Raw genomic sequence first — 24,097 nt, 5'->3', positions numbered from 1 at the left:
AGCGGCGGCGGGGGCGTCGCGGATGCGCAGGTACCGCAGCCCCGGGGCCCTGCGGCGGGGCGGGCGCTCGGGAAGGGTGGAGGGGAGAGGGGAGAGGGGAGAGGGGCGGCGCGGGGCGGTTGCCCGCCCGCCGCGGGAAACGCCGCCGCCGCTGCTGCCTCCCCCGAGGCCCCGGCCGGGGCGGGGACGCTGCTTCCCCCGGGCAGCTGGTGGCACCGCGGCGGGAACCGCTGCCGCTCCGGGCTGCGCGGGACGGCGCTGGGCCTAGGCCTAGGCCCGGGCCTGGGCCTGGGCCTGGCGGGGCGCGGCGGCTCCCGAAGCGGGGCCGGGCCCTGCCGGGGAGCGAGGCTCGCTGGCCGGGGCGGGAGTCGCGAGTCCCTCGCGGCGGTGGCTGCCCTCCCCTCCCCTCCCCTCCCCTCCCCTTTCTGAGGGGCGCGGCGACGCTGCTGCCGGCGTTGTTTCGGCGCGGCACCCCGTGTTTTTCTTCACGGAAAGCAGAACCGGGAACTGGGGGCCGTTCGTGGGGTTTTAGGTGAACTCAAAGGTGGCCGTCCGCAGGTTTTATCTGCCGCTCTCCTGGGGTTTTTTTTCTCCTCATAAACTGAAGAGTTGCCTGGGTGCGTGTTCTGGTGGACTCCTAAGAAAGGTGGCTGTTGGAGTGGGGCTTGGGTGCTGTTCTAGAAATCTGTGGGGCTACAGCTATGAAGTTTAGGGAGGTTTTGTTCGCAGTTTACCTGGTGGCATGCAGTGTTACAGCTCTTTAGAGAGCCCCCGTTGCTGGGGTGTCTGACTAATTGTTTAGAGGGGTAGAAAGACTACATTGGTGATGGTGCTCAAACACAGAAAATACTATGCGTTCCCACTGGGCACAGATTACAATACGTCTGGTCAGCGAAGAGTTATAGCAGGAATGTGGCTTGAGCTGAAATACGTATCTTTTAGCTAAAAGTACTCAGGGGTTGGATGCATTTCCATAGGTAGCAAGTACCAGAGATCTCAGGTGCCCCCGAGATGTGGCCAGCATGGCTGTATGACCATGTGTGTCCTCCTCCTGCGATCCAGCCCTGCAGCCCTGCGTGGGGTGGTTTGGGTCCAGGGAAGGGGAGGACACGCTGGGAGCTGGTTCCTCTCCCAAACCACCTGCATCAGTCACAGCTCATAGGAAATTTTTCTTTGGGATCTGCAATGTTTTTGTTTTAAGGCCCTGCCTTGTCTCAGTCAGTGTCTTTTGATAAAGATATCCAGCTCCGATCTGGCACTTGTCATTAGTAAATCATGAAGCACTTGACACCGGAGTCCTGTATAACGCATGAATGCACGAGAAAACCTACCTCTCTGAATGTGTGTACATGATTAATATTAATCTGTCCTCAACAATACATGTCTTCCCATGCTCCTTTTCCAGTTTTTTTGGTGGAAAACTGATTTGTCAGATCTTTTTACCACACCTGAAAGGCAAACTCCCTTTGGAATGTAAATAAAAAGTGTAAAGGGAAAACCTCTTTGTAGCTGTTCTTAGAAAAGTTTTAATGCTGCTTCCTCTTTAAAACACAGTACCTTTTTCTTCCCCCAGTAACCATGTTTTTGCTTTGTCTTTTATGTTTAAAGAGTGGCAGTCTTTAGAAGGACATCGAGGCAGAGAAGTGTCCTGTAATTGTTGTATCAGCTGTGTATACCCTGCAGGAGAGTGGTGCTCTGGGGTCTTGGCTGCAGTCCCTCGCTGTATCTTGACTGTGTCAGGCAGAAATCTGGGTTTGCTCCGTTCCTCCACACGTGCTCATATCCGTGGGATGGGTGCTGAGTGTGCGGTCTGTCTTGTCCAGCAGATAGCTTGGACTGAATCGATGGGGAAGCCAGGACTGCCGGGATTGTTTGCCTTTCAATGTAAATAGCATTACGTAACATAACCCAGTAAAGAGTGCGGCTGCGGAGAGAAGAAACGTTCCTTGTAGGACAGAGAGCAACCCAAGTCTGAACCATTATTGAGGTGCAAAGAGCTGTCTAGCAATGGTCTTTCTCCCCCCACCTTCTCATATGCGTGAAAAACTGTGGTGGAGCTCCTTGTGTCATTAACCAAGCTCCAGGAAAAGTCTTTGCTGATCCTTGTAGGATCAGCAAAGACTTTTCCTGGAGCTTGGTTAATTGTGTCTACTTGGGTACTTAAACAGCAGTGCATGCAAAAATTTGCAGATCCACTTACAGTCTCTTCATGGTGGAGTGTCTCTGTAATGCAGCAGGAATTTTATAACCCTTTGTAAGTGTTTTCAGTGGTAAAAAAAAAAAAATCTCCATTTGCTTATTATAATATGAGGCATCTCCATTTTCAAGTGGAAGATACAGATACACAGAAATAAAGTGACCTGCCTGAGGGCATCCAGTAATCCTGATCAGAAAGGAAAGGTTATAATTCAGAAGTTTGGGTTTTTTTCTCGTTATTGCCAGTAGATCACACTGTCATTGAATATAACTTTTGCCTCAGCACCACTGTGCTTCCTCCCCCCTTCTTTCCCAGCTCGAAAACAATTACCTTCAGGTCGTATTGCTTTTGTGAATTTTTGGGTACTGGGAATTGTATGTGCAACACAGCAGTGCCAAGCTCAAGGATTTTAGATGTAGGGAAAACATGATGCAAGGTGTTTAAAAAAAAAAAAAATTAATAAAAGATTCAAAATCTCTACTTTTTTGCATCAGTGCTGGAATTAGACCTGATGCTGGGTAAATATCCTATCTGAAGACATTTCTGACTAGCACTCTGGGTTACCATCTGGTCTGTCTACTCTGTTATAATTCCAAGATCACAACCACATGTTACAGTAATTTACAGGAGACGACTATATACATGTGAGATACTGTTTTGATCAATATATCTCTGAATTCTTAACTTTTTTCAGTAGAAGTTTAATCTGCTTAAAATAATGTTTTCTGGTCTAGACCTCTGTGTTCTGTTTCTTCCACAAGTCAAACTCCCATTGACTGCGGAGGAAGCTGAGTCCTGCTGTATCTTGAGCTGTAATGTTACATTTTGCCTACATTTAAAAGTATGTATTTGTAATGTGCCTTTTACGTTCTTTTTCTGTTATCTTTCTATGTAGCTTCTCTGACTCTTAATTCCACTATGAAACAGCTGCCGGCAGAAACTATTCGTCTCCTTTCAAGTTCTCAGGTGATTACATCAGTTGTCAGCGTGGTAAAGGAGCTGATAGAAAACTCCTTGGATGCCAGTGCCACAAATGTTGATATTAAACTGGTAAGTCCTCTTTCTTTCTCTGACAAAGAATTGGATGTAAAATAAGATGCAAGGGAAGTGGTTCCACTGCAAATATATTTTTTAGGCTGTTGTTGTTAGAGGAATGGAAGGGTATTAGTAGTATTTATATATATATATTTTAACCTCAAATAAAAATGGTCCAAAATCAATTTTCATGAACATTTTTGAGGCCCCACTGAAACAGAAAGGCATATTTGCAGTCCTGAGTGTATCTTGGGGAAAAACTGTCAACTTCGTTTATACTTCTTTTCGTACTTACAAATTACTTTTTCTGACTAATAGCTTGTTATAAAAGATGTTGGACTTAAGTTTCTCTGCTAGACTGGGAAATCTAATGCTTATTACAAAATATTGTCAGGAAGGTGAAACTGGAAACAATGGAAAAGGTTGATGGCCACGCTAGATGGTTTTTGTAATATAAATTACCACATGGTCCCTAATTAGCATGGTGAGCTCTGGGTACTTCTAACATCTTATAAAAATAAAATGTTAGAAAAAAGTTGGCATATCACTCAAGGATAGTTTCTGAAAAAAGAAAATATTGCTTATAATAAAGAACTTGTGCTTTTTTTTCCCCCAAATTGGGTAAAATGGCTAACTGATCAGCTTTTCTTGCTACCATGAGAATGTCTGGTTTTGCAGTATTTTGTCAACAGCTGCATAGTAGCAGTATCTCCTGCTTAGTAAGAAAGTGTGTTGTTACAGTCTGCATAAATGGCTGTATCCAGGATTGCATCCAGTTTTCTTTCCTGCAAATAACAGTGAATGCATAAGCTATTCTTGAATTAAGTGTTAGACAAATGCTCGTAATTAGGAGGGCAATTCAATTGCTGCGTGTTTATTTGTTCATGTTGCTGTTATCTTTTCTGAATGAGTCTCAAGTGTTTTCCATCTGAGTATGGTTTCCTGCAGATGCCAAGGAACATGCTTATTTGTTATTTGCCTTAAGTGAGCTGAAGATACTCTGTCTTCACTGTGGTCTGTGATGACCTCTGTCTTTTCAATATTTAGACTCCATAGTATCTTGCTTCACGAGTAACTCCAAAGTAAGTGGTGTGTACACAGTTCTGGGGGTAAGGGTATCAGAATCAGATCCTGTGAGCTGATCAATAACTTCAAGAAGTCAATAGGAGGTTTTGGAGCCTTCAAAAACTGTTAGAACAAACCTTGTCTCTCTTACTGGAGTGCCGATACAGAGCCATGCAGATACCTGGAGGAGAAAGCCTTCTGATCAGCGTGGGTTTCACAGTGCAATAACCAGCTGTTTCCATAATGAGAGGTCCCAGATCGATTAAAAAGAGCATTTTCAACCATTTCCATCTGCACTACTGTTACATTCTCTGTCAGTTCAGCCCAATCCAAATTGCTGTATTTCTAAAACAAACCAACCAACCTGGCTTTACACAAGTTGTCAATGAATAAACAAGATTTGCTGATTGTTATTCTGTGGGTACTAGGGGAGAAGAGGAAACTTGCTCTCTGCACAGCTCTACGTAGTAATGCTATAAAACGGTGGATTCTTTTTCTGGGATTTTTTTGTGGTAAGAATATTTTTATAGCAAAATACTATTTTTATTAATTTAAATAAGGTTGACCACAATAACTCTGGATCGGTTCAAAAGCATAATAGAGAATGGAAACTTTGACATCTAATTTTATAGCTTGATGGGTTTTGCCTGAAACTTGCGGCATTTTCATTGTTTTAACCTTTTCCAGATGGATTAGGAAGGCTAGCTGATTCATTCAGACTTGTTACCCAATTTGACTGAATAAAGACAGAAGTGGCTTTTTTTGGAGACAGACAGGAGTTAACCTGCGGGTGGAATGATTCTCAGGTAGAAGCCATGGCAGTGGCCAGCTGTAGTGGGAAGCTTTGGCAAGTGTTTTATTCTTGTTAACTCCTTGACTGACCAAGCTTCAATAGGGGATGTTACTGAGCGTCTTTGCACTGTGTCTCAACTAGCTTTTACGCAACGCTGGGAAAAACATCAGCTCCTACTGTAGTTTTAGATAATGTGATATTGCTTTTGTTACAGTACAAAGCCAGTCATTTCGTTACGAACTGAACTGTGGCCTTTCTATAAGGTGTTGGGTGGTATTTATTTATTAATTTGAACTTCAGCTTTGTTGCTGTTAGAAAGACGAACATGCTGCAGCTTGCCTTATTGTTAGCAGCAGGGTCAACTGCCTCAGTAGCATGGCTGTGCATTAAGCATATGTAGAGTGATGGTTTTATTCTTGACGTGATGTCCTGGTCCCAGGTTAAAAAATGCTAAAAAATATTGATGCAACAATATAATTGCTTGTGTATGGATAAAGAGACTCCATGGGCATCAGTCTGTCAGTTTCCCTACTGACCTCTAACAACAGGAATTTATGAGAATAATCTTCACAGGCTGACTGAGATCTGCATACTTTAATAGAGAAGATGAGCAACAGCCTGTGTTAGTAGTTGGAGCAGAGTTGGAATTTGGGAAGGACGAATCTTGACTGCGGGTTTGCTTCTATTATACGAAATGGCTGTTGTAAAAGGCAGATACTCGTTTCTGCACCTTTTTTTTTCTAATGCATGAAGTGGGAGCTTTAATGCTTAGAACCTTCTCAGAGGAAGTTTAGCTCAGGGTGAGGTTCCACTGTACATCTGATCCATCTCATTGCCTGAAAAGCAAAGGCCTACATCCATCTGCATGGCATTGCTAGACCTTTCTGCCTCTCATGATCCATTCATCTTGCTTATGCAAAAGAAAAGTAACCCAGCAAGAAAAGTGGATTATTTGTGCCAGTTTAATAAGCTGAATTGACCTTAGAGTTCTCATGAGTAACAGAGCTGTAGCTGGAAGAAAGATGGGACCGTGCAGTCATGAGTGAAAGAGGAGGGAGTTGAACCGTATGATTTGGCATCAGTGATCTGGTAGAGCAACTTAAACATCTCATGGGATCACAACCTCAGTAGTATTTAGGTTGTGTAGCATGATGGAAGATGTTACAGAACACAAAGTTTAAGTACTGTAATATTTTAAGTAAAATGTGTGCAAATAAAAATGAGTAATATTAGAAAAGACGTAGAGAATAATTCATGTATCATTTTGATTCAAGTTGAAGAAGATAAATCTCACTTTTCCTAAGCAGTTAAGTGGTCTGGAAGTAAAAATAAGAATGGAAAATAAGGGTTCATTGTAAAATGCTCAAACACTTCATTAGTGCATACAGTAGTGCAGTAGAAGGTTTCTCATTTATATCTCCTAATGTGTTTTTACATTCAGTTGAGCTGTATTGCTTAGGTACTGTTTTGCTTCCCAGTAGGAGGTTGACTCAAATATTAGCAAAAGCATTGGTTTTCACCTGAAGATAGCTTTAGCACCATTCATTAATACAGAAAGTGAAATGTACCCACATTTCTGTTGTGTATCAGTTAATTAAATATATGTAGTTCTGTGCATACCTCAGAGGCTTTTGATGTTTCCTAATGCAGATTATGTGTGAACACAGATAATATCTTTAGATACCTTCCTTTTGTTTTTAATTGCATTATTTTTTTACTTCAAGAAATAACCCTGAGAGTACATTATATTTTTTCATAACTGTTTTCAGTATATACCCAGATGGGACAACAAAGTTCATTCTGTTTAATCAATCAGCTTTCTGTGAGCAACCATCACGTGCTTTGTACAGCATCAGTGGTAGCCACTCATTCAATATATTCTTTTTAAGCAAAATCTCTTTTAAGGTTGCCTAGGTGTATCTCACACTACAGCACATTTTTCTGTATGTTACACCATAATCTTTTCGAAGAGCCAGGCATGTTTCTGTAAAAGAAGTTTAGTTAGTGATCCTGCAGCTCTAATTATTTCCTCCTCCTGGCTTGTGATTCTTTTTGGGTGCGATTTACATGTGCAGATTACAGTGTAGCTGGAAGGAAGCATTTGTTTGCTGTACCTGTTTGAGATGTTATAGAACCTGAATTCCATATTCCATTTAGCTGTCCTAATTTTCTGGGGTTTCAGAGTTTTATCCTATTTATGCTGGTGTTTATTGAAATGACGTATTTATATCAGAATTCAGTAAAATATGTATTGCATACATGTAAAGGTAAATCACAAAGATTGAACTTCGCTTCCTTGAAAGCTGTTTTTAAAAGAGCCTCTAAGAACCTTTACTTCCTTCTGTATTGTACCTCTTTACAAGCTTTCTTATTTCTGTCTTCTCCCCATTCGTGCCCTGTCCCCATTAGAATTGCAGCTTCTGTATACTGAGAGTCAATATAGAGACTGGAAGACCTCTGCAGTAGTGAAATCACTTAAATAAAGACTGAAATTGAAAATAGTTCTCAGCGAGTTCTCACTGATTTTAATTGATGCAGGGCTGCATTTGTGGTGATTTGAAAAAAATTGGTATCAAACAGATAAGAGAGGTGAAAAGTCTTTAACTTTCCAGCTATAGGTCTTTTTCTGAGCTTAGGTTTTTCAAATTTTATCGTAGTTTAAAAAAAAATAATTACTTAATTCCTGTTTCAATTTACTGAATTTATATTTATGTGCTATTTCCAAACCACAGGGTATGAATTACATTATTTAATTAGAGAAACCATCACTACTATGCTAATATGTTGTATTTTATTTTCTTTTTTTTTAACAGACATTTAATGGTTACTCAGTTTCTCTAAATAAGCAAAACTCCCACTTCTGTCTGGATGGCTAGAAGCTGTAACTTTAGCTGCTTCAAACTTGTATCTTAATTCGGTTGTTTTAGTGCTCCTTTATGTGTTGTTCTTTTTTAGGAGAATTATGGGTTTAACAAAATAGAAGTAAGAGACAATGGCAGTGGAATCAAGGTTGCTGATGTTCCAGTTATGGCAGTTAAACACTACACCTCAAAAATAAGCTCTTCTGAGGACCTTGAAAGGTTGACAACATATGGTTTCCGTGGGGAGGCCTTGGGATCAATTTGCTGCATATCAGAGGTGAGCAGTTGCTATGAACGTGCCTAGTCTTCTGTGTTGTGATTTTTATGTATGTGTTTGTGAAAGTTTTATTGACATATCAGTACAAAGACTTTAAATTGTCCTGGCAGCCTGCCAGGAATATGTTTTTCCAAACGGTTTGGCTTGTGTATGCTACCTTTTCCCTCCTCCCCAGAAGTCATGTCATATGGTCAGGAATTAGTATGGATTTCTTGTTAGTGTTGGTCCTGCCTTTCTGTCATACTGGTTACAGAAGTGCTGTATTTATTTTCCTCAGTCAGAATAGGCCAGAGACAGATTGCTTAGTGTTTCCTTTTCTTTTGTATAGGGTATAGATACACGATTCCTTAGAACACTGGCTTATCCTCTTTAGTGTTATCAGCAAATACAATGTCAAAGAGTATGGCTGAGTTAGCTGCTTGAATTAGGATAAATCAAAATGAGGAACAGCAGATGGTGGCTAGGAGAAATCACTTCAGGGAACTGATGGCCCACATAGCTACCGTTCCAGTAAGGATTTCTGCCTTGATGTTATCTAGGTGATCAGCAGTCATGGGATCTTGCTAGGCTCTATATTGCTCCTTGACATGTATATGACTGCAGTTGCACAAACTTTGTTGTCTGTATGAGTAAACAGGAACCTGCTCCCTCACCTGTCTGAGTCTGATCCATATGTTTGTGTTAAGAGGACTGACAGTGTACTGATATTTAGGGTTTAACTTGTTGACTGAAATTAAGTAAGTTGGTTCAAAACCATCTGAAAAGTGTTCAGGCTATTAAGGGCACAGCATCTACCTCTTCCATTGTGCTCTGCCTTTTTGTATTCTTGCTGTGCCAAGGACAAGTTTTGGATTCTTCTAAGTCCACCAAGGATTAGATCCTGCAAGAAGATACTGATATCTGTGTCTGATTGGAGCCGTCAACTGTCGAGGTCAGGAGGGATGTTAGAGCTTGACTCCTTGCTACCTTGGGCTACAGTCACCTTGCACAAAGCAGGAGTGGGTGGTGTGTTTGGATGGAGATTTCCAAAGGTGCTTTCAAAAGTGTTGGTGTTTTGACAGATGACAGACCTCAATCATTGGTTCCTTCTAATGAGTTGTCAGAGCAGGATGCCATCTGTTCTGAGCATTTAATCAGCTCTGTGGTATGTTTCATAAAAGATAGGAGGTGGCCTGAGTGTATTAAGTACTTTAATAGGTATTACTTTAATCCTTGGATCAGTAATTATGTTAATTAAACAGTCCTGGCATTAATTGCATTCTGGCTACCCAAACTGCCCCCTGAAGTTTCAGTTAAGAGGTACTTTACTATTGGCCCTTAAGTAGGTCTGTAATATTGTCATTTCCAATTAATCAATTTTCTTTCCACAGGCATCGCTGAACTCTGAATGATTCATTTGAGACACTAAAACCAAAATATGCTGAAGCTCTGTATGTGTGATAACCTTTATGTCTTTCAGGTGGTTAAAGTGCAGTGGCTCTATTGTTCAAAATATTGATACTTGAACTCAGGGAATTGTAGTTTTATTGAGCTTCTGGTGTATGACTGGTCTTGCTAAAGCCAATCTTTGTATTACCTTAATAGCTTACAAAACATACTACTACTGATTGCTAGGTATATTTGTGTGTGGAAAGATAATATACAGTTTGTTTGATAGTAGTCGTTATGTTTGTGGAATCTCACATGAATTTAAGAAGTTGTCATAGTATGCCTGTGGATGAAAATGCAAAATTATTAATTGATTTAGTTGTTTGTTTAACCTGTGTTTAGAATAGAAGATATAGGAATGTGTGTGGTAGGTAGTGGGGACTGCTATGCTTTGTCTATTGGTGTGATAGAAATGCGTGGCTTTTAGTTAAAGGGATGGAAAAATGAGTACTAATGCAGAATGTTTCTGTGACTGTTAGAAACATCTGTAGAAGAAAAATTTTGTGAACTAATCAAATGTACATGTGGTGACTAAAATAAAGCAATGGGAAGAATGGTAGCAAAGTTTATCTAAGCTCATTCTGAACTTGTAAATCGTTGAATAACATGATTTACTTTTTTAAATCACTCTTTCCAGGTTTTGATCACAACAAAGACAGCTGCTGATGCTTTCAGCACTCAGTATGCTTTGGATAGCAATGGGCATATAACTTCTAAAAAGCCTTCCCATCTTGGGCAAGGTAGGATATCATTGTTCTGGTGTTGCACTGTGACAGAAGTATTTTGTGTTTCTCTGGGGCTCTATTTGATGTTGAAATACCTGTTCTGTACTTGAAGACTAAGTGTGAAAGCTTTGGAGCTGTAAACATTTCTTGCGTTACATCTGTCAACTGAGAATGTGTTGTTACCGTAAGAAATAATGTGTCTTGGAAGTTGCTTTAGATAATAATTATAAGCTAGTTTCTCCTTCTCTGACTCACTTCTTCAAGCTGCCAGCAGAAATAAAATCTATAAAAATTGAATGCCCCAGGTCCAGGCAGACACTATATAAGTATATGAAAGATTTGTTCAGGGCCAAAATAATGTTTCTGTACATAGCAAAATCCTTGCGTAAAGGAGGAAGACTTGCCCTGCTGCTATACAAAGGAGTTGCTGGAAGCAGCATGGCTGTAGGACCAGGCAAAGTCACAGTTCTTTCTAACCTGCAGGAAGGGTATGTCGCTAGAAATCCTTCCGCATGTTTGTGTGGAGGATTAAAGGTTGGCCTCACCTCAGAGGCAGCCTTGGTGTTTCAGACATGGTGTAGGTTTGGGGTAGCATCTTTTCTGCTTTTGTGCTCTGCTTAGCTAATTGTTGCTCAGCGAGGACTGTTAAAAGACCACCCTGTGTCCTCGCGTTCACACTCCAGCCAGTGCGTATTCCCAGAAGAGAAGCGGGTTGCTCCTTGCTTGTGACGAGGACGTGCTCCTGAGGAAGCAGTTGCAGCTCTTAACGTAAAGCTCAGCTTTTCCCAGCTAAGCTGCAGCAGCTCCTTGTCAATCCACAAGCGGCCCCGCAGCTAGCTGCAGCACTCGTACACTCAATGGGGAGTTGACTGCCAACCTGGCTCCCTTCATCCTCAGCACTAACTGGCCACAGGGAGCCATTAAGCCAGAAGAAGCTGCCAAGGGCTGGTCAGTGGGCAAATACTGAAGAAAGAGCTGAAGCTGAGAACTCTAATTTTAGCTAATTTTAACCAGGGACTCTTTTTAATATTTAGGCTGTAGTATTTTCCACAGGTGGAAAGCCTGTGGGTTGCATTGCCTTGACTTCTGTCAAAATTGTTGAATGATTGACTGAATTCTGTGACATATATTTAGTACTTTGCAATAAACTTACGGGCTATGAATTCACGTGATTGTGTTGGTAGATGAATATTCCTCCTCTTACTATGTACTATGCCTTGAACAGAGGTATCAGGCTCTTCAGGTACTACCCTAAAGCAAATGCTTGTGAAGGGCCTTAATCGAGCTCAGTGTTCCTTTGCCTCCAGATATGTTTGATTGGATTCTAGTCTGTTAATCATTTTACTAATGAAAGTTAACTTAATATGCACTGAAAGAGTCTTCAGCTTTATTTAGTGCTGATTCTCGCTATTGTCAGTGTGTACGAAAGAAAGCTTAATGCTGCAATCATAACTCTAAATAAGGGACGGGAATCACAGCTCTTGAGGTCTATAGGTACTTTTTTGGGGAGGATGACTGCTAATTTGGTATATTTCTTCTCATGCTAATAAAATCTAATTTAGTGTTACTAGGGTTTATTTTGTATGCAGCAGCATATAGACAGGTTTCTCCAAGTAAAAATGAAGTTTCCTCAATATTCAGTCAGTGCTGTGCTTTCAGTGTGATTTCTACTTGGTTTTTTTGTCACCTGTTTGCAGGTACTACAGTAACAGTCCTAAAGTTGTTTAAGAATCTCCCTGTAAGAAAGCAGTTTTACTCAACAACTAGAAAATGTAAGGAAGAACTGAAAAAAGTCCAAGATCTACTGACAGCATATGGTATCATAAAACCAGACCTGAGGATAACCATAACACATAATAAGGTAATAATGAGCTTTTCTCTATCAGCTATCTTAAGGATCAGTTTCTGATTAATTTATGCAGTTCATCTAATACTTACATAAAATCTTTCATTCCTAGGAATTTTCTTTCATCATAGGTTTGTTTTGAAATTCCACTTCTTTCTTCCCTTCGTAGATGTGTGTTTATAATGATTACAGATTTTGATCCTAAACTTCTAAAACTCAGGCTCAAATCTGCCTCTTTGTCTGCTCCAACAGGTGTCTGGTTAGCTATATGAGGTACAAAAATTATTTTACATGTTAGTAGTATAAGAATGATTTTACATGTTAGTGGCCAGTAAAGATGGTGGTGGTGGTCTGCAGAACAAAGCAGTGAGACCTTACTAGGCCACAGGGTCTAATCAAGCGTTAACCAAAGCCAACTGAAAAAACTCGCAAAACTTGGTTAGGCTATCTGTCTGGATAGACACTATAGCACGTACAGGTAGCTGAGTCATAAGAGCTTAATACATAATGATGGTTTTATTTAAAAAGGCTACAAAATTCAAAACAACTCGCTACATTGGTGTAAGCAAGAGTAACGTACATTATAACAACAGGCTTTAGTTGAGGTAGTTGTTCTTTATTTAGACTTGGGGGAACAGATTCAGAGGCTGCTTGGAGGCTACTTTGACTTCACGGCATACTGAACAGTAATATTACAAGACAGCTACAGAAATTGCACACACAGCTACAGAAATGATGCACTGAGCAGTTCTCCTTTATCTGACCCCAATTTAACATAGCTGATTTTGTTGGTTGTACTCCTGTTTTTGGCACCTCTGAGAAAAAAGCTACGCTAAAGAATTTCCAAGCTGCCACAAAGTGGAGAGTGACATCTCGTGGCCATATCCCTCAGCAATTCTTTTTCTGTTCTAAAATAATTGTGTGTGTGTGATCTTGCTATTTGGCCTGTTCATTGAGCAATTTTCATCAGTTACTCTATCAACCAAACATTCATACTTCAGTCCTTTTCAGTGGGAATGATGAATGACACTGCTTTCTTGAAATGACAACAGATTGTCCATCCTTTTCTGGAGTTCTATAACATGCTCTGATTATATTATGTATATATTTCTAAATATCAAAGTGTAGATACCGTGAAAAACAAAAGGTAGCCTTGTGGCTATGCGATTAGTATTCCAAAGCTGAGAAAGTGTAGCTACTTTCAGTCTTACTTCATTGGGACTACAGAAAGTTTGAAACCAGAGATCTCAGGGGTGTGCACTTCTTAGACTGTGTTAAGCTCCTTGACATATCTAGCAGCGGTTCACAGTATAGATCTTAAATGTCGGCTAATAAAACTAATTTTGTCTTTCATCGGTGGTTTGGTTTTGCACTCTGACAAGTTGCAAATGAATTTTTTTTATGGTATTTTGATTTCATCGCCTTTGATTAGACTAGTACATATCTTGCTTTTCTTCTGTGCTTATTTTACTGTAATGGCCATAATGTGTAAGAAGTTGATCATCTGTCTTTTTCACAATGCTTACAGCAAAAATGGTGTGGAGAGCAGCATGATAAGTAGCCATTGCACGTAGGTTTTGACTACCTATCCTATTAGCTTCAGAGGGAAATTCTTCCATACACAATTTGGGTAAAAGAAATCAGTACAAATGCTGTCTGCAGGCAGTATTAGTCATTGTAATGACAGAGATGGTGCTGACTTTTTGGGCTTTTCATTATGAACTGCCAGCCTTAAGTTCATTTAATTTATTTAGGGGAAAAAAGAAAACAAGTAAGAAACTGCTCAGACACGTTTCAACACAAGAGGTCGCTCAGTAGCTGTTGCTGACCAGGGAAAATTAAAGGCTTAAGAAATCGTACAGAAAGTGGTCTGTCTCTGTGCATGTGTAAATGCTTTAAAATAGTTTGAAATTGTTAAAAAACTTTGAATGCAGATTCCTGTGTTTCTACTGCTGTTGTCATTCCTTGCAAAATAAAAAATTACCTATTGTATCATACCTTTTAAGAAATTTGAAATTCTGAAATTCCAATGCATAATAACTTTCAGCAGGTCTACGTGCATCCCTTTTACCATAATATCACAGAACATTAATATCCATTAGTTCTCTTTCCTTCAGATGCTAAGTATTATTGCCATTAACATTATTAATTCCAATCAGAAGGTGTTTTTCCTACAGTGATATTACAGTATATCTGTGCTAGAGTAATAACTCTACTGAATAGGGTTGTCTGTGATTTTTATAAAATTTTTTTTGTGCTATTATATTTCTGTTTGAAAGGTACTAGGAGAAAGAATCAACTTCTTAGAATGGCTTCATTTTTTGTGTAGCTTATAGATTATACATTAGTTTAAAAAAATTGTATATGCAATTATTCTAGTTCCTAGAACTCCGAAATTCTTGAGACTGAGCCAATACTTTCTGTTGCAATGGAAGAAGATACACGTCAGGAGTAAGATCAGGTTCCGAGGCTTAAAAGAGCAAGAAGGTAGCAGAGATGAGGTATTACAGAAGGAGATGAGGAAAGATGGGTCAAAAGAGTAGAAAGGGTAGTAAGTGAAAAAAGTGTACGTGAAAGTGTATTTCAAAGAAATCCTGAAAATAAATGACAAAACCAATACATTGAAAAAAAAAAAAAAGAACCAACCCAGTCATTCTTTAAAGTCCTGTATTTTATAAGAAATGAAAGGAAAATGGAAGAAAGCATAGACGTAGCTTTACTGAGGAAGAATGTAATGAGGCTGAAACTTTCATAGAAGTGTCTGAGGTTAGGCACCTGAAAATGGCTGCCTAATTGTTTCTAGCAGAAACTTACTTTGACAAATCAAGCCTCTCATTGAGCTGTTGAATGTATATATGTTTTTAGGATACATGATACATTGCATGTTTTATTTCCACCGTGTGTTTTTTTTTTTAAAGGTGTATGTCTTGTGCTTCTGAACGAAATTTCCAGAAATTTTTCTTGTTATTGTGCCACATCTCATATCTGTGTTAGTTTGGAAAATATTACCATTAAGTGTCTGATTTCTGTGAAGAACCATGATGTTCTTCCTGCCTTTGGGTTGTTTTCTAGTAAGTAAGAAAATAGATATCCTTTTACCAGTCATCCTAGGGTTCATTTATTATGTACTCTCTGTCAGTGGATTTCTGAGATAGGAAATACTCAATTGCTCTTTCTGCTCAGAACGTTTTGTTTGCATTAGCAATAAATAATGAATCACTTTGCAGATCAACCCTTGAAGTACTATTGCTATTTTGACAACTTGGATTAGCTAGTGCTCCTTCTTTTTATGAAGGTTTATCCTGCCAAGACATTCTTTGAATACTGATAATGTTGATCCTCTTGCCAGTGTGGTTATGTTAGAAAGAGGTATTTTTCTTCTTTCATCACCATGTTCCTTGAAAGCATATTGAATAATGAGACAGCCAAATGGAAATAATTTACATGAGTATTCAGCAAGTTTATTTAAAGTTAACATTATCTGAAGGCGTGCTAAGAACATTCCAAAGTCAGCTACCGCTTAAACCGCGTCAAACTCTTCGGCCCGAAATGCCATGTTCTAGCCACCTATGAGCTCTGGCTGTATTTTACCCGAGGTGGTGCAGGTCTCTTCCCTGGAACAACAGTTTTCACACTTTTTAAACAGTTTTCACTGTTTAACACCAGTAGCCCTCGACTCAGTCTTAGAAGCCACTGATGTTCAAGAAATGCCTTTGTGTATTGAAAGGCTGATGATATGGAATACTTTAATTCTGTTCTAGTTGCCTTTATGCCACAAATGCCGAAATGAGAGAGGACACATGATAACTGTTTTAACAAATTCAGATATAATAGGGCTGAACAAATTATGGCAACAGGTGGTTTAGATGGTGCCTATCAGCAGGTCATACCATACACAACTGGTCCCATGTCTTGTGCAGAGCACAGGTGGGCCATAAGTAGGCTCAATAAATTGTCCAGTTCCTGTTGAGGAAAAATCTGCATAAGGGAATATTTTTTTTTCCAGTGTTTTTCATGCATGGTATTTTGAAGCCTTAGTCACACACAGTTCTGCCTAGAGCTATGTCTTAGTTGTGTCTTGAGAGAGACATGGGTCAGAACTTCTGGATGCAAGAGGACCATTTTAAAGCTGCTATTATAACTGTGGATGGTATTCTTCCCCAGACCCCCACTGTGGTTGCTGTTGACCTAAAGGATGCCATCTTTTTTTTTTTTTCTTTACAGTAAATCTCTTATTTCCAAAGTTGGATAATCTCAACCTACAGTCTGTACCCAATAGTCCAAAACCAGTTTGTTTTCTGTGTCCGAGTCCTCTGTACTAAGTATGGGTTTTTTGAGACAAGGGTAAGTGCATGTGGTGGGTTGACCCTGGCTGGGTGCCAGGTGCCCACCAAAAGCCACTCTCTATCACTGCCCTTCCTCAACTGGACAGGGGAGAGAAAATATAACAAAAGGCTCGTGGGTCGAGATAAGGACAGGGAAAGATCACTCACCAATTACCATCACGGGCAAACCAGACTTGACTTGGGGAAATTAGTTTAATTTATTACCAATCAAATCAGAGTAGGATAATGAGAAATAAACCCAAATCTTAAAAACACCTTCCCCCCAGCCCTCCCTTCTTCCTGGGCTCAACTTCACTCCCGATTTTCTCTACCTCCCCTCCAGAGCAGCGCAGGGTGATGGGGAATGGGGGTTGCAGTCAGTTCATCACACATTGTTTCTGCTGCTCCTTCTTCCTCAGGGGGAGGACTCCTCACGCTCTTCTCCTGGTCCAGCATGGGGTCCCTCCCATGGGAGACAGTTCTCCACGAACTTCTCCAACGTGGGTCCTTCCCACAGGCCACAGTTCTTGATGAACTGCTCCAGCGTGGGCCCTTTCCAGAGGGTCACAAGTCCTGCCAGCAAACCTGCTCCAGTGTGGGCTCCTCTCTCCACGGGTCCACAGGTCCTGCCAGGAGCATGCTCCAGCACAGGCTTCCCATGGGGGCACATCCACTTGCTCTGGCGTTGGGTCCTCCGTGGGCTGCAGGTGGATATCTGCTCTTCCGTGGACCTCCATGGGCTGCAGGGACACAGCCTTGCCTCACCATGGTCTTCACCACGGGCTGCAGGGGAATCTCTGCTCCGATGCCTGGAGCACCTTCTCCCCCTCCTCCTTCACTGACCCTGGTGTCTGCAGGGCTGTTTCTCTCACATATTCTCACTCTCTCTCTGGCTGCAATTGTGCAGGTTTTTTTCCCCCCTTCTTAAATATGTTATCCCAGAGGCACTACCACCATCGCTGATGGGCTTGGCCTTGGCCAGTGGCGGGTCTGTCTTGGAGCCATCTGGCATTGGCTTTATCGGACATAGGGGAAGCTTCTAGCAACTTCTCACAGAAGCCACCCCTGTAGACCACCCCCCACCCCACCCCCGCTACCAAAACCTTGCCACACAAACCCAGTACAGTGCGTTAGGGTAAATTTACCATTTTCAATAATGGGATTTTAAATTTACCATTTTCAATAATGAGATTATAATTTGCATTCATTCATTGTGCTTCCAAACTCTGTTGTAGCTGCATCTTGAAAAGAAATCTGGATTGAGCAGAAACAGCAGCACGTAAGCTCTTTCTTGAGTTGGAAAGGCTACTCCGTTTAATGTAACGATGATAAATTAAGTCCCTCCCTAATCTGTGTGTCTTGAAATATAAAGAAGAATTAAGAGTCTGCAGTGCTCTGCAGCCAACATGCTTTTATGCTGACCTGGAGTATAGCTCAGTCTTTACTTCCATGCGTTGTTCAGTGGCTTTGCTGAAAAAGCCAAACAGAGAGTTAATTATGGTGTGTTTTGTGATGAGGACACCTGTCCACTAGGAAATGCGCTGAGACCCTCAACTCAATTTACATCAGCCAGAGAACAGCTGCCAGATGGTAACTACTTTTGGTCACTACCAACCTGGTTGAATTTGAACTGGTGACCTAGAGGTGAAATGCTTTATATCCTGTTACTAATTCCTTGAGGTTTCCAGTTTCTCATCCATCACTTTTTTCAAATGACAGCACAGTATATGTCTGAAATCTCAAAACAATTACTGTTTCTCATATGCAGTGTGTGTTGCAGAATCTGAGATGTGCCTTTAGCTCTTGGAAGGCTTTCACACTCACTTTGTATGCTTAAAAAGGGTTAGCAGAAAAAGAATGTTTCCAAAGGCGCCTGGGAGTTTTCCATCTTCTTTACCAATGCACTTTGTCACAGTTAGGTATGTTCTCTGTTACTTTGTTAACCACTATTTTACAAAAGGCTTTTAAACCTCCTTTATTTAAGTGGAATTCACTGTGATGATGCAAATCCTCTGAATGCCAGTTTAGGATTAGAAACTGTGTGGGTTTTTGACAGTAATTTAATTGTTTGGGAGGTTTTATTGTTTTTTTTTCTTCTGCTATGGAAGTGGAATTTCTCTAAACACCCATAGTTGAACATGTGTGGTTAAAGCAGCCAAAAAAACTTACAACTCTCTCAATAGTCTTTGTAATTCTTGAAAGGCTCTGAAGACATGCATTACCAGGGGAAGGTCCTTGGCTCCTTGTAATGTCTTTTAGCTCCACTCCTAACTTACCTTCCAGCTCCCGAATCCACACACTTCTCCACTGCATGATGCTCAAGAAAGCCTTTTCATTGAGAGGGTGCTCTCATATCACAAAAGGGAAATCTGAGTGGGAACTACATCAGAATTTGTAAGATGAACAGTGTTGTGGAACATTACTGTCTTTCAACAAATCCCCTTGATAGCTGTAATGGCTGATGCCCGTGGGGATAGATAGGTATGTCATCTGCATCTGATGAGGGGTAAAATGGTGCCTTGAGTTTCTCTGTTACATACCTCTGCTGGTAGTTGTCCCACCGTCACTTATGAAGTGGATGGGACAACTGATTCCTCAGGGGCAAGTATAAAATATATGGGAAAATAGTTGTTATTATGTAGAGAGTTGCATTATTTTTCTTTATGCTAAACCAAAAAACTGCCGTGATTCCTGTTTTCAAGGGAAGATTATGCAAGAGCTCTCTTTTAGTAATATAACTTACCATTGGTGTTAAAACAAGACACCAGTTATGGCATGGACCTGATAAACAACATTGATGCTTTTCAAGGCTGGGATTTTAAAGAATGTGGTTAAGACTTTATCTTGGTGTCTTCTTGATCTTACCTGATAGGTTTTCTTCCACTGCAGAGAACATGCCAGCCCTTGCAGTTAGGTGTCTGTGCGTCATAAGCAAAAGAGGTTGTACACATTGTGCAAGGTGATGTCTTTTTGTTTCCCTTTGGCTGAATTCAAACTTTTGGTATTACTGCCTGGCTTTGTTTCTGTTTGTATGCCCTCTTAACAGGTAGGCAGCGATGTTTTCGGTTTTGTTGGAGCCTAATAAAAGATTACGTTTTAAGTCAGGAAAGCTAAGGAACATACTGCCCCAAAGAGTTAACTCTCTGCAGTGAGATCTCAGATGCCAGGGTGACAGGATTTTTTGAAGCATGTAAAACAAAATTAGAGAGACTGTGAAATACACTTCTCTTTTACAGAGCTAACTCAGGTTATGTTACCAACCTACAGTTCATGTACAGTGCTTGCTCTGCTAGACTTTTACACCCTCAAACTTTATTACACGATAAATAACACAATGACTGTCACAATATACATAAAGAAAATAGATGGTTTCTGGGTAGTAAATGTCCATTTGGTTAAGTTACTGCCATTATGTGGTAATAAAGTAAATGGGATGAATCTGTTTAACTCATAAGTTATAGTTGCACTGAGGTAGCCACAGTCAGCAACAGCATCCAGTCCCCAGCTCTAATTAAGATTTTTCTTTTGTCTGTGATTGCAAATAATTGTGGCTGCTGGTAGAAGTTCTACAATATGACGGTTAGTTAGGGATGAGGAGTGGCTGCATTTTCTTCTCTGTCCTTCCTGGGTGTCTTTGAGGAGACAAATAATGAGCACCTTTTATTCTCTTTAGTGCCATATACCAGGGACCCCAGTGGGAAGAGGTTACATACTCTTTCTTCCCTCTTTACACATTTTTTAAGGAATCCTTCTGGGCTATGTGTATGCATCCTGAAATAAGAGATGCCTGTTCCATGTTTCATGTACATTGTCATCCTTCACAAAAGTATGCATATGTCCTAGGGCTGGATGAGCATGGAGAAATAAATACACACAGACACACACATACGTACTTATCTTCCGTATATGGGCAATGATTTTATATACATTATGACATTTTGGGGGACCTAGATCATGTAATCCCCTTCAATGAAACAAGGAGGGAGGTGGGATATATTTGGCCAGCTCTAGCAAAACCTAAGATGGGCTGTATGTAATAATATATCTTTGAGTAGGCTGTTTCTGCAGTGTCATCATACTGACTAGAGTCAGATTCTTCCTTGGCTCATCCTGGACACCCGCTTTATATGACCTAGAAAAAAATATGGGGGGGTGTGTGTGGGTATGTATTTTTAGCTAAACTAAAGGGTATAAGCAAGGTTAAAAAAATAGGGTATTGCAGGAACCTCATGGAAACAGGCACTTTCTAAAATAAATGAAATGGAACAGGCGTTGTTTCTTTGTGGATTTTTTAATGCCTGTTGATATATCTGGAGAGTCTAGAAAAATAATTTTCTTTAAATTAGCAGCAATTCCTATGTTTTTGCTTCATAATGTGCAGTCAGGGCTAAAATAAACAAACACACAATCTATTCTGTGTTTATATAGTGTAGAAATTTAGGAGTTGCATGGCCTCTTTAGTATGTAGGCTTTAGTTTAACCTACAGGGGTTACTAGTTCCTAAAATTTTGTGTCTAGTTCTGAGTCTTAATATGTGATAAATATGACTAGTTAAAAAATACCCCCAAACTTATTAACAGTATCTACTTTTAGCGAGTTTGCATTTAGTAAGTTCTCATTTTCCACAGCTTTCTTAAAACCACCTTAGTGAAGTGATCTTTTCACAGTCCTGAGTATCAGCCATTCAACAGGTCAAGCAGTGTAATAACCTTGCATTAATCAGCAGCTAAGATTTATATCTGTACCTGTGGCATCACACTAGTATAACCTAAAATAAACAGCGCGATGTTTATATTAGTCATGTAACAAGTGTCTTTCTCAGTTTGGTCACATGCATTTAATTTAAAACATATCCAGTAGAGAAAAAATTGCTTGGCACTTTGTGTTTCCATTTTAAGTAATCAATTTTAAAATAGAAGCAGTACAGGATATGTTTTATAAGAGGAGCTCTAAAGAAGAGGACAAATTCTTTCATCACTCCAAAATGTCTTTGAGGAGATTTACAGCAGGTGTAGAGGAGAGAGGCTGAGAGGCAGCATGCCTTGGGCAGCCCCGGGCTGTCCTTTGCTGCTGCCTGCTGCCAAAGCACAGTAGGGACTCTCCCTGCCAGAGCTGTGGACACCCAGCCCATGGCTCTGCTTTCTTGTTTCTCCTTCTCCCCTTTTTGTATTCGCTGCCCTCCTGGACATAAATTGTCCTTTATGTTTGAGGGATTCATGCTTGCTGTAGGATGACTGAGCTGTGATCCAGCATGTGCAAAGGGCTGTCAGGCTGGTGTCTAGGAGGTGAGTTAGATTCAGGCAAGACTAAAAAGCCCCACTTCACAAATGCTGTAGAGTGTGCATGGAAATGGAAATCAAAGATTTGGGGAATAGTTTTAGGCTCAACAGTCTCAAAGCTTTACAATTCCACCTGTCCTGTAGGAAGGGAATATCATTTTACAGGAGCACCGTGTTCTTCTGTGGAATTCACCCCTCAAGGCCAGCAAATATCCCACTGGACAGGTGGAATTTTAAGGCTATGTATTGCATTTCTTGAGATGGGTGCATGTGTATTCTTTTGCTCACTCACCATGCTTTCACATAACATCCTGTACCAGAATACTGTGAACTCATTTTGAATTTGTTGGACGCCTAGTACTTCTTTAAAACATCAACTTTCAACCAGCACTGTAATGTCAGATTTAACTTGCAACTCGCTGCATGTTTTTCCCTTTTGTGTTTGAATGTTGCGTGCTGAAATACACTCAGTCAGCTAACAGTGACAGATGTAAAACGTATCTGAATCTAGCAGTCTCAGTTGCCTAGAAGCAGATAGCCAACTAAGCAAAAATTTTTTCTTGTTGATACACAGCAATAAAAGTCAGCACATAGAGAATTAAATTTGTGGCTGTTTAATATAGGACTTCTCATTAATGAGAGACAAAATTTCACCTCCCAAAGTAGCTAGTACTTTTTGTATAGGTAAGTGGACTTAATAGGTAACTTCTGATGCAAGTTGCAGTTCATGCTGCCTTATTCTATTTATTAAATCTTTGCAATAGTATTGCAAGATATGTAGCTAATAGAGCCTATAGCCTTCTAACTTTTGGAAAATTTTCATTAGACAAACAACTGCTTTCCTTACAAATACTGCCTTAGAAACTGCTTTCCCTTCTAAATAACAGGCTTGTCATAGACCTAGAGTATCCAGATGAGAGCTATGAATGGACATCTAATAGCCTGATTTCCACTAAAACAGCCTGTCTTTTAAGTACCATAAGCATTGCAGTGCCTACCTACCTTCAAATGCCAACCAACATGCCAGAGACACGTGATAAACCCTCAATTTATACGCTCGATGAAAACGCATAGCCTACTGCTACATATCTAAGAGGAGAAGTAGTATTTTTATAGATTTGTTTTTAACAGTTTTTTCAGGTGCAGAAATCTAGCTTAGCCATGTAACATCCATAAATACAAGCTTTGCTTAATTTTCCGATTGCTATGAGTAAGTAATACAATACGAGATGACATGCCAAAAAGTACCATATCGTGTGTGTTAAGACTGAAAGTTGTGAATGTAAGAGGGTCAAAGTACAGAATGTTACATATACAGTATGTGTGCAGTTGCATATGCATGTTCATAGACATGACTTGAGTTCAACAAATATAAATATAATGTCAAAAATTTGACTCTGTGCCATTTGTTTCAGGCAGTTATTTGGCAGAAGACCAGGGTGTCAGATCACAAAATGGCCTGTATGTCAGTTCTGGGAACAGCCGTTATGGGCAGTATGGTACCTTTTCAACACTGCTGTGAAGATCCTGAGGTGAGTTTAAACTTCCTTTTCCCAAATCCACTTAAAGCCTATCGATGAAAAGAGCTAAATCAGTATTCAAAAAGGAGACTTTGAAAAAGAGAGTATTATCTCCAGATTGATGTCTGATTAATGCATTTGATTCTATTACTGTCCTCTCTGTAAAATTAATTGGTTTGGTGATTGAAAATCCACTCCAAGAATCATCTAGTCAGGACTCATGTGGCACTGATCAAATGGCAGTAAAAACAGTTGTGATGACAAATGCAGAATTGCTGATTGCTCAGAGCTGTCTAATTTAGGATTCCTGGCCCACAGGCAGGTTGTGCTCTGATTAATATCTAAGCGTTTATATCGTTCTTACCCGCATGGCCTCTTAGCCTTATAGTCTAAAGAATATACCCTCAATTTCAGTGAGGGGCACCTGAGCAGCAAAAGGAACACATACTTTAAAAGCCAAGTTATGCAAAATTTCCACTAAACATATATTTCAAGGAAGTAGTAGTTAGTTTCCAAAAAATTAGTGCACTTGGCTTTTTTTGCCCCTGTTGAAATTGAGGGAATTCCCCATGATATTCTCATTTGTCTAGCATTTTCAAAAAATTTTTTACTCTGCTTCCATTTTTGTTGGAGGCATTCTTATAAAGGGGAGCCTTACTACTGCTGCTCCTTCAAAGTTGCATTTTCCTGTATCTTGTAATAAATCTTCAACAGTCACATAGATGAGATGAATCACCATCTGTAAA

General features: G+C 40.3%; 1 protein-coding gene across 2 annotated transcripts in view; it reads left to right on the top strand.

Annotated features, from left to right (window-relative positions):
* The first annotated feature begins 6 nt into the window (after positions 1–6).
* PMS1 (PMS1 homolog 1, mismatch repair system component) overlaps positions 7–24,097 on the top strand; it is a 49,067-nt gene continuing 24,976 nt past the window's right edge. The window contains exons 1-6 of one of the 2 annotated variants that reach the window (XM_059820130.1): positions 7–30; positions 3,093–3,247; positions 8,046–8,228; positions 10,294–10,396; positions 12,079–12,242; positions 23,247–23,363. In XM_059820130.1, coding sequence (XP_059676113.1) covers positions 3,116–3,247; positions 8,046–8,228; positions 10,294–10,396; positions 12,079–12,242; positions 23,247–23,363 — 699 coding nt within the window. In that variant the 5' untranslated portion in view covers positions 7–30; positions 3,093–3,115. Of the gene's footprint in view, positions 31–3,092; positions 3,248–8,045; positions 8,229–10,293; positions 10,397–12,078; positions 12,243–23,246; positions 23,364–24,097 lie in introns of those variants that run through there. The other variant, XM_059820131.1, reaches the window with a different exon arrangement.

Source organism: Gavia stellata, chromosome 8 (genome assembly GCF_030936135.1).
Source record: "Gavia stellata isolate bGavSte3 chromosome 8, bGavSte3.hap2, whole genome shotgun sequence".
Lineage (NCBI taxonomy): Eukaryota > Metazoa > Chordata > Aves > Gaviiformes > Gaviidae > Gavia > Gavia stellata.
This window is presented reverse-complemented; position numbering and strand designations above follow the sequence as displayed.